Source organism: Mycteria americana, chromosome Z, assembly GCF_035582795.1.
Source record: "Mycteria americana isolate JAX WOST 10 ecotype Jacksonville Zoo and Gardens chromosome Z, USCA_MyAme_1.0, whole genome shotgun sequence".
Classification (NCBI taxonomy): domain Eukaryota; kingdom Metazoa; phylum Chordata; class Aves; order Ciconiiformes; family Ciconiidae; genus Mycteria; species Mycteria americana.
This window is the reverse complement of record NC_134396.1, coordinates 8776301-8792788: the sequence shown is the minus strand read 5'-3', so window position 1 is coordinate 8792788 and position 16488 is coordinate 8776301. Positions and strand designations below refer to the sequence as shown.

Sequence of the window (16488 nt, the reverse complement as noted above, 5' to 3'; positions counted from 1 at the left end):
ATAGGATGCATATATTGTAAGCACATTGGCTTGTTAATTACAGCATTCTGGATACTGGGTTTGGTTTCTCGAAGTATTCTTTTAATATTTTTCAATATTTCTTACCCTGAAATCTCAAGCCATTGTGTGGATAATTAAGTCATACTGAATTGAGACAACTAGTGGCAGATATACATCACTTTTTGTGAGGTGCTTCTGGATCATGGCATCTTTCCCATAGTGGGAGTGGAATGTCTGAGTTCAGCACTCATACATTGCAGAGACCAACATAAATGTAGAGGAACTTTGCACACGTGTACCAGTCAGCCAATATCCTGCATACTGTGTTGGAAATGTGAAAGAAACATGCCCTTGTAATATCATCCCTGTTTATTTCCATTTTTATGTTTTAACCTCATGTTTTTTCAAATTGAAATAGCTTTTTGTACAGAGCCCTTTTGTTGCAGGAACTCTTGAAATATGTTCACGTCCCATCAGTACACAATATAGGGTGACAAACATCACAAAAATGCTGAAGACTAATAGAGAGTAATGTCTTTAGGATATCAGAATTTAGAAGCGCTGGCACAAGAAAAATGTTGTATGTTATCTTTGGCATTCAGTTTAAGCTGATGGTATGACACAGACAAGAAAATCTTGACTACAGTGTTAATATCTTTTGCTGGAGTAGGCAATTTTTTAATAAGAAAGTGAATTATTTACTGTAATAAGAAAATTTAAATACAGATATTCTCTTACCTTATATACAAACCAGCACTATACCTGTGAATGTGCCTTTCTCCTTGAGCTGCTAAGCAATCACTTCCCTTTTTCCTGGGGAGTAAGAGTTTAAACAATAAATAAGTCTTTGTTCATTCAAAGCCAGGTTGGCCATTTGTGACTTTTTGTTAATTAGTAAGGTGTTTTAAAGGAGCAGATATGTAAAATAACACTACTTGTTAAGCTGGTCTCTGTAGCTGTTACATGTGAAAAGTCCTTAAAATGGAGTTTTGGATATATTCAGTGCCTTGGAAGAGATGAGGTCTGAGCACTGGACTCCTAAATTTTAATTGTAGCTTTGAGGTTCTCCCTCCTAAAAGCTGGAATTTGATTTTTGTCTCCAATTCCTTATGTCTAAAGTGGGCGAAGATAACTTTGTCCTACCTTGTTAAGTCATTGAAGTTTCTCAAGTGCTTTGAATACAACAAAACTCTGTTATAAATGCTGAGTATTTTCTGCCTTTTTCTACACAGTGTTGACAATTTTGGACTTGGTCTTCTGCTTCAGACTAAGCAGATAAAACGCATGGTGTCATCATATGTTGGAGAGAACGCTGAATTTGAACGCCAGTATTTATCTGGTGAGCTTGAAGTTGAGCTTACACCACAGGTAAGGAGTGTCTCTAGGAGACTGGGGATTTCTTTTAATCTAAAATACTGAATAGAATAATGCTTAAGTGCTCTTATAAAATTGTTTTGCAATCCAAATGTTTTGCCTGTGTGCAGATGTGCAATAAAGGCAGATGGCACTTGCCCTCTTAGGACCATGGGCTGTAGGCTGCAACTTGTCTGTTAAGAACTGACTGGTCGTATTGTGTGAATGCCTTTTAGGGTTTGTTACATTGTATTAATTTCAAATGTATATATGTGTGTGTGTATGTATATGTATATATACACATACGTATATTTTATTGTGCAATGTTTGATTTTTGGTAGTTCCTCTCAGACTGTAGAAAACCACACGAAGTATGCTCACTATTGTGGCCCATACAAGGGGAAAAAAGTCAGGGATTTGCTGAATTCCTGTATTGGTGGCAGCTCGTGTGTGCTTTTGGGGATGTTGCATGTGCAGTGTCTGCCATCTAGTGGGTAGGAATCAAATTAGGAGATTGCAGTTCATTGTAAGACACAATCTTTTGGGCTTGTTCATTAAATCTTAACTAAATTAATCTCTGCATAGTGTTATGAGCAAATATTTACAACTTTACTTTTTAACACCATATTTTAAATTATTTTAGCACTGCCAAGCTACCCAAATAGCCTGAATGCAATGAAATCCTAAAATCATGAGCGTCAGTCGCATTCTATTGAGATCTAGTTTTGTAAAATTAGTACTCTAACTTTAAAGCTTACAGCATGTTAGTGTGTGGCGTTTCCAAAGGTGACACATAAGCCTTTAAGCTTTAAACAGCTATTCATTTAAGTCTCTGGGAAAAGCGACAGTCGCAAGTTTTTATGGAGAAGAGAGTCTTGGGCATGTCTTGTAGAATCCCAGAAGTGGGCAGAAAAGCTCATTTTATACCCAGTCAGCTGACATGACAATAACCATGCACTTGTCACTTCTCATGTTTCAAAAGTTGCAAATCTCACAATTCATTTTTTCCTTCTTCCTACTTAATGTTCAGTGCTTTCATCTAGAAGACATTGAACTCCTTAGTCATGTAATTGGCTTTGTGGATTGCACAGACAAGCTGTGTAGATCCGCCATGAAAATACTGAGTCTACAGTGTGCAATGGTAAACAGTAAGGTGAATTAATGATTTTCTAGGAGATGCAGGGAGTTGAAATATTTGTGTCAAGATAAAATAGCCTTTTGGAAAATACTCTTCAAGTTTAGTATGACTTTAGGCAAAATGGGGGACTGTTGTGTCCTTGTTACACAGAGGTCATGGTGAGATCTTGAAATGCTAAGGCTGCTTGGAACACAGGACTTTGTATATTGCATGGTTTGCATCTGCCTCTTGCCACCATTTTGTAAACCTACCAGAAGTCATTGTGTTTCTTCCAGGATAACTGGGGAAAATGCAGGCTATGTTTTGGAGACTGTCAAGCTAGATCATCGACCATGATGATCTTGTCTTGCTTTCAATCCAGAAAAATATGAAAAAAATAGGGGAAAGTATGGTAATGAAAAGCAGGCAGACGTGTCTTTGGCCATAAGTCCATAATTAAGGCTGATGAGGAATTTGGGCTGTTAATTTCTGTGGTATAGCTGAACATAGAGCAGAGTGCAGATGGGGTGGTCAAATAGAATAGAAATGCTGTTCTGTCAGCTTCTTGGTATTCTTAGCACAGGCAACCCAGATCACTGGACCCTCTCTTCCTTTCTCGATCTGCCATGTGTGGCTGTTTCCACTTGGAGTGAGGTATGTAGTTTTTCTTAAGATGTTGGAGAATGAAACATAAATATGTAGGACTGATATAAAAGAAAAACATTCTAGCGTATGTAGCCAGGTGGGAAAGAGAAAAAGAACTCTGTACTCTTCTCAGAGTAATGGATTGGGAAACAAGCTGAGGGAGAGGAGGCACAGCAAAGTGCTGGGGCTTGGGCGTTGACAGTGAGTTGAGTGACGGTGTGCTCTTGAGAAATTTTTGGCTGTGTGTGAAGCATTTCTTGCCATATCCAGTACCAGTCCCACAAAGGAGAGCTAAAAAGGGAGGAAGAAATAGATGTGATGGTCTGCTGAGTTCAGAAGGAAAAGCTCCAAATGACAGGATATAAAAATAAGTTCATGGAAGCCATTCATCAAAGTTTGATTTGTTGTTCCCAAATGACTAGTTCTTAAATGTGTTTTCCCATAGGGTACGCTCGCTGAACGTATCAGAGCGGGAGGAGCAGGAATCCCGGCATTTTACACCAGTACTGGCTATGGGACGCTGGTGCAGGAAGGGGGTGCACCTATCAAATACAACACAGATGGCACCATTGCCATTGCCAGCCAGCCAAGAGAGGTAAGGCGTCAATTTGTTATTAGGAAACCTTGTTCTTTGAAAACTGGATTTCTTACATATTTCCCAGATAAACAGTAGTTTAAGCATCTCCTGGCCAAGTTTAACCTTGGTATATTGGATTAACAGGATGGTTGTGTAACCAGACACATTAGTTTTCCTCCCACTGCTCACTTCTGTCGTCTGTGATGTGTTAGAAAAGTTTTTACAGATTTAAGGTGACTTAGCATCAAGAACTGTTCCAAGTGAAAACCTACCTTGCTGAGTTACTTTTCACTTGACAGTTCTCTGACCAGGTTCACTGTGTATTCAAACTAAATCTTGTACCAGGCCAGTGCACTGCACAGTACGGATTGAGAACAACCTCCTATTAGTGGGGCAGGTGCTTCTTAAATACTGTGGTATGGAGTAAGCAGCTCTGCAGCTATACATGAAGCTTTAGCATTAGAAGAGTTGGAAAGTTTTGCTGTTAAACAGGGAAGAGCTAAGTTGACACAAACTTTTAGGAAACGCATTTGCCAACAGTTGAAATGCAATTTAGTCTGAGTATTTGAAATTGCAAAGAAATAAAAAGTGTGGCTTTTGAGTGAGAAACAAGGGCTTCATATTGAAATTGGATGTAGAATTCGGAGAAGGGAAGAGAGTTCTCAGTGCCATAACTCTACTTGAAGAAATGGATGGGGCTAATGCTGTATGTTCCAATTAGGCTGTAAATAGCATTAAATTCTACCTCAAGAATGTCTCTGGGGTAAAGGTAATTTCTCCCCCCCATGGTTTTCATGTATTTTATATATGACTATTTTCAGTATCTAATCATTAACTTAGCCTTCTTTTTCCTTAATTTTCTTACTGAATATGTCATTATGATGTTTTACCATTTGAAGGAATGTTTTGTTTATTAAATAGCTTATAATTTTGATAGCATTTTTTTTCTAATTTTAACATTTGTGGAAAAGTCTCTCTTACTCTTCTCAGTCTTTTGGGGGGTCAATAACATGACTAGTATGATTTGATCAAATCCATTCTCCAAATCCATTTCGAATACAAGTCTCATTTTATAAAAGCTCAGATTTCCTTTTACAGGACCGAAAAACTGACTTCTGATACACATTTGTCGTACTTCCTCCCCCTCTCAGAAATTTTAAATAGCTCTCAAGTAGTATTTGTGTATACTCTAGCCTTCTACATTGTTAAGAGAAATGCTGTTTTATGTTTATCTATAGGATTAAAATACTAGCTGTTTGTCAGTTACATATTCTGGCTTCAATATCATTACAAATATTGATCATAAATGCAGAGAAAACCAAATGAAATTCAGCCTGTCAGATGATGTGATTTGAGTACTGTGTCTCAAATCCACTTCATTTCAGATTTGGGTTTTCTGGTAGTGGACAGTGATTATGAACTTTTTCAACAGTTCTGCTTTAGCACTTCAGTTTTTGGTTAGCTGGTAGATGTGCAGGAGAAAGCATGCCTATTTCCAGTAGATGGAGCAGCAGGAGTATGGATCTGATTCTTACTCTGTTTCACTAAACAGAGATGCTATGATGAAACTGGGGTTTACAGCCTTTCAATGCTTCTCTGTTATTATACAGTTGAGCTACATTTTTTTGGATAAAACTTTATGTAGTCCAAAAAGAAGTCTAAATATAATAGTCTGTAAAATTAAACCCATAAAATAAATATTACGTGGGAAATCTGTTTGAAGAAACCTACATCTCAATAGTGTACTTTTCTCTGTAGGTGCGAGAGTTTGATGGTCGTCACTTTATTCTGGAGAAGTCGATTACAGGAGATTTTGCTCTTGTGAAGGCATGGAAGGCTGATCGTGCAGGAAATATCATTTTCAGGTATGACTTGTTTACCAGTGGGAAAAGATTCTTTAATGGTTTAGATAATGAAAGAGAAGGAGAATCCTGTCTCCTGTGTGATGGCAAAATAATGTTTTACTGATTTCACTTTCTTTCATATTGCCTTTCCCTACTGTCAAATTATACTGGTATGAAAAACAAAATATAATTGCTTTTTCTAATGACTTTTGAGAATTCAAACATAGCTGTGACATAAAACATTGGTAGTTAAAAAGCAGACCAAAGTCATTATGATGACTGTGGAGAAAGGTAGTGACATTCTGTTCAATTTTCCTGTTAGTTTGGGTCCTTTTCCTTGCACAATTGAAGGCTGACCCAAGAAGTGCAGGTTCATGTATGTCGGAACAGAAGGCAGCTGAGTCAGTCTCCTGGGCAGTCAGTGATGGGAAAACTTGATTCTGTCCCCAGAAAAGTATGTTTAAAGTCGATTTGATCTCAGGGAGAGGCATCATATGAATTTAAACATTTTTTGCAGTGAAAAGTTTGGGCTTTGCACTAGTGATAACATCATTTATTTGAGTTGCTATATTCGTGCTCTGGTTTGTCCTGAACTGAAGCAGGAGAGGTTTGCTTATGTTTAACGGTTGGTTTTTATTTGTTTATTTTGTGGCTATCAGATGAAAAGGTAAGTGCTATGGTAATCAGTTGCAGTTTACTGCAAGAAGGTGCTGAATGATGCAGTCTGTCTTTGTGTGTATTAAAACAAACAAGGAGTTGAAAAAGCAACTGAAAAATATGCGGATAAAATAACATTGGTAAAGTAATGCTTTTCTTTGTGTATGTGTGTATATATACACATGTATTCCGATAAGTTTTTATCTATCCTAGAGATATAATAATAATATTAAATTGAAATACTTGAAAATTGAGAAAGAATTTTTTATTTTACCCAACTCTTGACATCCTGGCTTGCCCACTGGCAAGACAAGATAGTTTCTGATTGAAAACTGAACTTTCTTGTGTGTGTGCACATGAATTTGATGGCTCCTAAACTGCTTTCTTTAGGCTTTGCGACATGGAATACAGGAAACAGTCTTCCCCTTTGGGCTTGTCTTTGTTTGATCTTGAGCCTCTACTGTCTGTGCTTTTACCCCGTATCTATCTACTGATGGTTGTTTACCTCTGAAAAATTCTTTCATTCTCCACAGAAACAGACTGGTTGCGTTCTCCCTTTTCCCCCCTCTTCCTTTATGTCCTATGATCTCTCTTTATGCCTTTCCCTCTCCCTCCTGTTTCTTTCAGAAGTCTTCATATGTCTCCCACATTCACACAACACAGTTGATAGCAGATACTACTTCCATCTGGAGTAGAGACCTAAAAATCTTGACTCCTTCTTTCAAGTGTAACTAATCAAAGATCGAAACATCATTATCCAGTGGCTTATTCCATGTAGAGTATTGCTAGCTTAAAAAAATTTGCTCATAATAAGCAGTGATGAATTCTGGTTTTGGATGAGACACGGAGTACCTCATGGCCTACAACAGAGAAACATAGGCTCATCTCACAGCCTGTGGGAGACAACAGAGGAGGAAATTGTAATAGATTAGAATATAACAGCAATATTTCTGTGATCTACAGGATGAAAAGGAAAATGTATTTTTGACATTGTGCTCCATACTGAGTATGTATTCACTGCCAGTGGGATCCTTCCATACTCTTTTATTGTGTGATTTCTGGTTTTGTTTGATGAAGTATGCCTAGATAGACATAGGGTCTGTGTTTACTCACATCTGCCACTGCTTTCACAGCAGTGTGGTACTACTTATAATGTGTTTCCCATGACTCCGCTATCTGTGGAGCCAATAGGAATGGAATAAGTGTCTGCCAAACTGTTAATCACCCTCCAGCTAAGAGCTTTTTTACATCTAAAGGATGTACTTTAGGTAGACTTATTGGTACTGCAGGCCCGCATGAGGTTTTTTTTATCTGTTCTCATACACGAAGCTATAGTGTTTTCTTGGGGATCTAGAATGGCACCGGCACCTTTAGCAAGCAATTTTTTTTAAACAGGGTTTTCTATATGATACTTCGTGTCTCCTAGATCTTTTGTTCCATACAGCATGCTGTGGCTGCTTTTCTTCTGGGCATCTTTATGCTGAGTGGACTATTCTGTACCACAGCTTTTACCTAACAAGACCTGTGTCTGGCCCAGTACATAATACTTCTTGGATATAGTGCACCGTTACCAAGACAAATAATCCAAGACTCCCTCAAACATAATGAAATAATCCCCACCTTGTTCCTGTGCTAGCTGAAAGAATGCGTATATGGGCATTTCACTTTGTTAGTCTGATGCAGGTACTGGTTCTACTTAGCAGAACAGAGTGTTTCCAGGTCTTAAGCTCCCTTGGAGCTCTGCTCGTTAGGGACAACAGCAGGGAGTGCCACTGATTTTGTGGATATTCTACCTCCTTTGGCTCCCCTCCCCTTTTCGTCGGTACGGTTCTGCTTTGGAATTGTTCTAGCCCAATATACTTCCACTTTACAAGCGGAGGTGTGGTTTGGTGCCAATGAAAGTACACTCTTGACAAAGGAACAGAAATGTTGGGAGGGATAACCTGAGTCAGGGCCCCTGCTGTCACAGACAATCATGTCAGGTCATCTCTTCGTGTTTCAAGTGGTTCTGCAATAGGTAAATTCAGCTCTCATCTGAGGTTTCCCTTCATCTCTGCACCAAGAGGTATGTAGTGGATGTAGTTTGTTGGTTTAGTCTACTGTGAACTAGTTAGCTATCTTTTGCCTTTGGGAGAAAAGCTGTTGTCAGGTGTTTGTGTCAGCTTAGGACTCCATCGCTGGAACAATGGACTTTGTAGACATTGCTGAGTCTAGATGTCCAGAAAGCTATCTTAAAATAAAAGGTCCAACTTGGCTAGCTAGTTTCTGGATTTCATACTCCAAAACCCTGAACATTATTCTGTGTTGGAAAATAAGTATAGTGTTTCTGTTTTGACTTCTTCTGGATGATGTGTTCTTTAGAAATAAGACCTTTGATCTTGTAAAAGACTGCTGCTTCTGAAACAACTTTACTAATCCAAGAATGCTCTAAATTGCATAAGCTTTTATAAAGAGGGTCAGAATCAAGCCCTTTAACTCTTCTTTCTTTGACATCGAAATGTTTTCTTGTAACTTTTTCGCCTATGTAAAAACAATTTTATATCAGTTTCCTTTACTAGCAGACCAGCCTCTATGATCTTGAGGAAATCTTCGGCTCAGAAAAGTAGTTGCTTGGGATGAAATACTGAATTCTTTGTTTCCATCTGCCTTCTCCTATCTGTACCCATTCCCCTGCTATTTTAATTCAGCTTTTGTAACTCTATTTTTCCTCTCATTTTCGCTAAATCACTACTAGCTAGTATTGTATTCATGCACCAAGAGAAGAACAGAAACTAAAATCTTTTTTTTTTTTTCTTAATGGTTTTCTCTTCTTACATCCTTTTGTATTTACACAGCCACAGAGGAGACCCATGGAGAAAAGATATTGTCCCTTCTGTAGCCTCTGTTAGAGGCTTCACAGCTGCTGCGTATTGCAGTAAAGCAGGGATTTCCCCAAGACATGTGTAGCTTTGATTCTGTAAGTCTCTGCACTGGAAATCCTATTAAAACTGCATGGTAGTCTCGGGATTTTACCATTTAAAGTCCCTTCCTCCCCCAAACCCACGAGGTGGCAGCAGCATCCCAAAGTTCAGCATGGCTATAGCAGTAGGCATAGTCATCGTGCAAAGGGGTGAAGAAAGAAGGAGAAGGCGTTGGGAAATACGAATGGTCAGGAAAAAAAATGCTTCTGTGGAAAGCGGATGGGGGAAGGAGGTTTTGACTTGTTTTGAACCCTAGTTTCATGCATTTAGGTTAAAAAGTTTCAAGAATTTTACTTTCTAAAAGAGAAAAATGCTGAGAAGCTTTCAGTGGAATCCCACTAAAATATACATAATTTTTCTTAAATATTATGCCACACAGTTTTGTTTGCTTTATGAAAAATACAGAGAGGGGCTGACACAGGTCACTTGTTTTTCCTTGTTCCTACTAGGATCTTGGTGCAGATCCCAGCGTGGTTATACATGTCATGTGTTACTTTTATTCCTTAGAGGTTCTTTTTCCTTGTTACAGAAATACTGTGTGGGAATACTTAGGATGAATGCCAGAGTCTTGCAGTGAGTGCCAAAACTGGCACAGCTTTTTTAATCAAGAGAACTGGATTAAATTTACGCCTGTGCAAAGTGCTATCCCAAGTCCTAGCCTGAATTATGAAGGCATATGTGGACCTTGAGAGGTTGTTAGGCCCTGTGCCGGCTCCCCTGTGGAGATTAATTTCATTCTTTGTGCAATGAAATAATGGGAAGGTACATTGTACAAAGCCCAGCTTGCTGCTGCTCTTGGATCTAATAAATGAAGATATCAGTAGCATACCCAATTTCAATTAAATAATATGCTGATTAAAAGTCAAAAGAACTGTAATAAATATTTTCTAATGTAGCAAAATGTGATTTCATTTCATATGCATCTTGCACAATTCCATAATACTTTTTCCTCCCTCTTATTTTTTTATTAGTCCTCTAGCTATTTGGCAAAAAGATTTGTGATGTTTATATTACAGAGATAGCTGTAGTAGCTTATCTCTGAAAAGTCTTTCATTGTACTATTACAGCTTTTAATATCTATTAATTTCTTTTCTTTTGCAGGAAAACTGCAAGAAACTTCAACCAACCTATGTGCAAAGCTGCCAAGACAACTGTGGTAGAGGTAGGGAACTGAAACATAGTAAGCCCTATACCCCTGTAGTCAACAAACCCCCTTGTGTTGTGTGGTATTCTGGGGACAGAGTTCTCCTTTTCTTGACTTATTGGGGGATTTCATACCAGGGACAGTGGTCTAACCTGTCTCCTTGGATTGCCTACTCCTAACACTATGCTCTGTTTTAGTGGTTAGTTCACCATGGTTCCTCAGTTTATTACTGTTCATCTGATCCTGACCAGGACTTCATGTTGACTGTGATCAGCCTTTGAAAGGGAAACATGGCAACAGCCTTCAAATTTGTTAAATAGAATAATATGTGTATGAAAGAAGAAACAGTAGGCTTAGACTGTGGTTGAAAAGATTCATGTAAGACCTTATGCAAAACTTCCTGATAATAAATACATAACAACATAGATTAGGCAAATCATGGAGCTATCACAGTTGTGGTCTCTAAAATTTAATAAATTACATAAATATCAGTCCAGAATGAGACACAGACATTTGGTTATGCCTTGAGAAAGAGGATGGACTAGATGATCTAGAAGTTTCTTGCAATCTTTTTGTCCTTTTTCCTTGATGCCTGAAACGGTAATGTTTAAAAACATGGAGCAGCCTACACTGGAAATATATTTCTGACTGGAGCGTTGTTAAGGCATAGCAGTAGCTAAAAGATAGCCTGCTCTATTAGCTTTTTCATCACTCTCCGGTAAGTTTTTCCATATGTCTAATAAAAGCTAGATATGGTTTGACAGTAAGATCAAGACAAACTGTTCTAGATTATTTCTAGTAAATTCTAACTTGGAAGAGGCTTGTGTTTCTTCAGGTCTTCAGGGTTTTTGTTTTGTTTTGTTTCTTTGTTTGGGAGTTTGGGTTTGGTTTGGTTTTTTTTTTTGTAAAAACTTATCTGGAAAATATATTTGTTATATAAACATCTTGGATAATACATTTGGGAACTTGAGGGATTTTTTGTGTTTTACAGAACTATGGCAAAAAATACAATAGAATTTGTCACACGACTTACAGTAACAATTCAGCAAAAGTACATGAATTTTCACAGTTGGTTTTCAAGAAAGGTTTAAAGTATTTTTCCATTTAAAAATGAAATAAAGAGTCTTTCGTCATTCCCTTTCCTTCTAGTCACTTGCCCTTCATACTTTTTTCAGTCTAGTGTTTAGAGAATTTCAGTAGATCAAAGCCTTCCACCTACATTCCATCTCATTCTCTCTTTCTGCTCTTCTATCCACATGTGATAAGGTAGAATTTTCTTGTCGGTGAGCAGCAATTATATGACATCCTTCTTGCTATAATTCCACTTAACAGTCTTTAGTAGACCTGCTGTGAACTGTGTCCACCGTGAGTCTTATTGCGTTTTCAATACCGTTTAAAAACTGACAAGCTTTTTGCAAGATGGCACACGAATATTACTTTACAACTTGAGTTTTTTATGGACAAATTAATGGGTGAAGAGGTATAAGCAGAGATTTAGGACAAATAGGTATTTTGAGCCAAATGCAATGCCTCACTGGCTGAACTTTTAAGTGTCTTTCTTCCAAAGTGGAAATCAGAATGTTGTGTTTGGATTTAAGAGTTCAAACCCAGGGAATCGGAAGGAGATATCTCAATATGGTGTCTAGTACATCCTCAGTACTGAGCATTGTCAGCCTGCAGCTGTCCAGAGCTAATCACTAGGGAACTGAGGCAACTGAAAAGAGTTTTGCCTGACTCCTTAGTTAACATTGTTCAAGGGTGAAATTCTGAATCCCACTTACAGGGAGAAGAAAAAAGTTTGTGTAGGGTAGTAGTTTGGATACTGTCTTGGCAGCAGGAATTTCTGAATTCTGGTATCTGTTCCCAGGTCTGTTTCTGTTTTTGACCCACTGACCATTTAACTTAATTTAAGCAGACAGTCCTAGAAGTAGAGATTTGAAGCCATCCCTGCTCCTTTCCATCAAACTAGCTACAGGTCAGATTTGTCTTCAGAGTCATGCAGTGATTAATTGGGATTAGGAGGATTGTAGTTTCTCAGTCTGGTGTTCCCATCCGATTTGGAATATGGAGCTTTGTACCTGTTATGCAGCCAGACTTATGTTGCCAATATCTGCTTGTCTAGCACAAAGCACCAAGCTGAGGCAGGTAACTAGCAAAAATTAGAGGCATATCCCTCTGTGTTTCTGATTTTTGAGTTGCTGAAATTTGTCCTTTAAAATGAATGCTTTAAATACAGAGAAAAAGAGAGTTGTTCCAGGCCGTTCACTTACGTCACTAAGATCAGTACGTACATTCAATCAGAGTACAACTTGAATTTTGGAAGATAGGTTTAATCAGAAAGTTATCCTGCCTTGATGCAAACAAAACAAGAGATGGAAAACCTATCCTTCTGTTTGTGCTTGTTCCAGTGGTTAATCACCCTCTCTGGTATAAATATGTCTTTTTACTGTAATTAGTTTGGCTTTAGGTTCCATCCAATGCTTTTACTCTCTTCTGCTAAATTAAAAACCTTTCTGAAGCTGGCATTTCCTTCCCACCAAGTGACTTCTCAGTGCTGTTGATATGATGAACAGATTGAGGTCTTAATGATTCTAACTGTAAAACATTTTCTTCAGCTCTGCTATGCTTTTTATGACCATCTCCTTTTCGCTCTGTTTTTTTCTGAAACTTTACAAATGTGACCAACTGGAGCGTCTTCAGCATTGTAACACTGCTGCCATTAATGTTACCTGAAAAGTAGATTTACTCTTTGGTCCTGCTACTTCCTTGTTTGCATACCTTTACTCTTTGCTGATTGTTATACAGGGGGTCCTACAGTGTTAGTTGCTTACACCTTGTTGATCCGTTTCCGGCATACTTCAGGAAAAGTGTAATCAGTGTTTTCCAACAGGCATTCTGTAAGTATGGCAGGTACTTCTTGATCACAGATGTCTAACTCTGTGTTTTCTTATGAAACGTTATGTTTGAATAGACCCAGTTTACCTGTTGTGTCTGGTACTGCCGCTTCCTTCTTAGGATTTATTATTTCACGAATCTTTCCCCAGATTTATTTTCATTTCTGATCATTGATAAAAATATAGAATGGCACTTGGCATAATAAGATCCATACCAAGGGAAATATAAACTACTGGAAATTCAATCTCAATGTATCTGTGAATTTGGTGAAAGTGGGAAGTGCACTGGGAATCAATTGCATTTGTTAACTTGTCCTTCTAAGTTAACCTGAGGAGCTGTGAAATCTCCTGACATGCATACACAGTAAAAGACACTTTTTTCTTTAATGTATTAAAGCTGCTGGTCTCTAGTTTAAGTCAGTGTGGCATTTTATACTCTTTTAGCTGAAGTACGGACAGACACATAATTTTTGCAACAATTCAGAGGTGGGAGAACTTCGCAGCATTTGCGGATGTGGAGGATAAGAGCAGAGACAAAAAAACCCCACCTCACAAACCCACAAACTGATAGCTATTGCATGTTGTGAGAGGTGTGGCTGGCTGTGCGTAGAGAGGCTTCTGAAGGAGGAGGAAGTCAGCCTGTACCATTACCAGTTATGTCTGTGGCACACAGCAGAGAGTTACTGATTTTTAAAATTTCCCTAGAATGAATTTCAGATTAAAGCGTCTGACCCTCATCCTTGCTTATTTTGATTAGGAAAATGGTCAGGAGTAGCTGTTCAGTACCCTTTTTGGGATCAGAAATACATTGATTGTAAACTTCTAATGAAATGCAAGAGGTGTTTACTGACCTGAACAAATATATTGGACTGTTACATGCATTTCTTTTGTTTATCTAAGTGATAGGAAGTAGAACCTGCTAACATTCATGATAATAAGGATGTATGCTGGGGCGCAGATAACTGCCTGTAAAGATCCATCTGCGCTGAGTCCAGTGGAATTTCTACTTTAATTTAAAGATGACCAGTATTAAGGGTTAAAAAGAAGTTTTCAACTGAATTGCATGATTCCTGTTATTTGGAAGGTAACCTTTGCAGAGAAAAATGTTAAATAATCCAGTATTGGCAGCATTAGTTAGTTTGGCTTTATCTGTATGTGAAAGCAAAATGATGCAGGAGTTTATTTGTTTTTTAGTTCTTCTACGGTGTTGCATTTAAAAAAAGTTCTCTGTTCATCTGCTTCTCACTTCTTCGTGCAGAACTTGCAGGAGTTAACTATGCAGTCAGAGCTGTAGCTTTGTTTGGACCTGAGCCCTCACGAATGCACTCAGCCTGAGGCTTTCAGTTGATTTTCAGATCTATAAACACTTTCCTGCTCCTATTGCAAAGAGGGAGAGTCGGGAAATGAGCCGATCTAAAAGGAACTCAGTGGTCACAAGTTATATATGAGCCACCAGCCCTTGTAACGGTGCAGAGGAAGGGCTTGGCATGTGAAGAAACTTGAAGGCTTGTGTGATCTTATATATGTGGCAACATTTCCAACACTCTGTTGAATGAAGGACACGTCTGCTGAATTCAGCAGGCAGCACTGCTGTCAGGCCCCTCAACAGACCTGTTGAATTGTGTAATGGGAAATGAAATGTGTAGCAGCTTGAAGTTACATGGTGGCCTCCTGAGTGTGTACCTAGACTGCTAGGGGAAGGGCTGTGGTATTAGGACACTTCCTAAGATGTTCATCTTCCTGTAGAGGCTCCTGTGAGCAGAACCCCACCAGGAGGGACAGCTTTTCATGATGACTCCTCTTTTTTGGAGAGAATCGAGGCAACCCAAAGCCACAGGAAAAAACATGGTGTGACCTTGCCAGGTGTGTGTGTCATGACAGCATGGGAGACGTGAAGGGTGATATAGGTTTGGGCTCTTGCTCTCTGCCATGGGGGAGTACATAAACATCCGTAACAGCCGCAAACGTCCCTGAGCTGTTGTCTGTTTTCTTGCCATTGTTATTCTCTGCTGTGAGACCTACTGAATACTTGTCCCTGGTGAAGTGGTTTGAGATCTCAGCCACTGCCATGATGTAAGAGATTGATAGTGGTAATAGCCAATATGCTTAGAAATATTTATTGACTGGCTGTTTTGAATATCCAGTTTGAATAATTTTCTTGCTCAGGTTGCAGAGGATGGCTAAATATATCTCCCTGTGTAAACAGCATTTCCACCTCAAATAATATCAGGGGAGGGAAAAAGAGAGTGTACTTTTTCATAAAAATGCATTCAATAAAAATCATTAAACCCTGCATTTTATCTCTGGTTGCCTAGTAACAACACAGCCACGTCAGTGAGCACCATTATCTCAGGTACAATGAACTGCACTGCACTAAGGGACAGAAACAGACTGAAATAAGCTATTTGTATCCTGTTATCTATGCTAAATCATGGCATTGTGTTTTATTGAGGAAACTGGAAAATGAACCTTTTTTTTTTGGTGTCTATTCCTCCAAGTGCTTTAACAACGGCAAAACTTTCCTCAGATGCATAGCTCTGTTCTGAGGAATTCTTCAAGGTTTTTGCACAGTGACAGTTTACTGGAAAAAGCCTGTAAGTACTATTTTAAAGTGGAAAAATAATCTAAAAGAATCTTTTTCCTTGCCTGCATGCCCCAGCCATGGAACTCTAAACTGAACCCTGCTACAGGAAGTGGTTCTGGGTTTGGGATGGGCACAGACTTTGCATTAGGATGTGTTTCGGGGAAACCACAGATCAGGATTTGAGGCCAAGAAGTATACAGAATTGAGGTCCTTCTGTGCAAATGCTGTAACCACTGAGCTGTTGTGTTGCCGTAGCCTTTTTCAGTGTTGTTTAATGCTCAGTGATCACTCCGTGTGTGCTCAGGGGATGGTTGCTGAGGGGGTGTCCCAAGGATCTGCAGTGGGGGAATGTTTTGTTTGAGAATGCCATTTGGCAAAAGATGGACACTGAGCTGCTTAGTCCTGCCACCTTATCAGCATCTTTTGGCACAAGTGACGGTAGAATTCTAGCTGCCATAATATATTAGTATAATAGATGCAGAATATATATGTTATATATAAAAATATATATTATTAGTATAAGTATGGCAGTCTTTGCATCTTAAACATCTAGGTGGTTAGTCAGGGCTTTTGACTGCATGATTGGATTGACATGCCTAGGTTTTGGCAAAATCCTGAATCAGAGATGCTTGTGGATCTGAATTTAGATAACCCAATTATAGAGTATAGACATTACAATATCCTTTCCCAAAGGAACCTTAGGTGAAAGATTT

General features: G+C 38.7%; 1 protein-coding gene across 1 annotated transcript in view; it reads left to right on the top strand.

Moving 5' to 3' along the window:
* OXCT1 (3-oxoacid CoA-transferase 1) overlaps positions 1-16488 on the top strand; it is a 90782-nt gene that overhangs the window by 16274 nt on the left and 58020 nt on the right. The window contains exons 4-7 of the mRNA XM_075526758.1: positions 1233-1368; positions 3561-3710; positions 5451-5557; positions 10255-10315. Of these exons, the coding sequence (XP_075382873.1) occupies positions 1233-1368; positions 3561-3710; positions 5451-5557; positions 10255-10315 (454 nt within the window). The remainder of the gene's footprint in view (positions 1-1232; positions 1369-3560; positions 3711-5450; positions 5558-10254; positions 10316-16488) is intronic.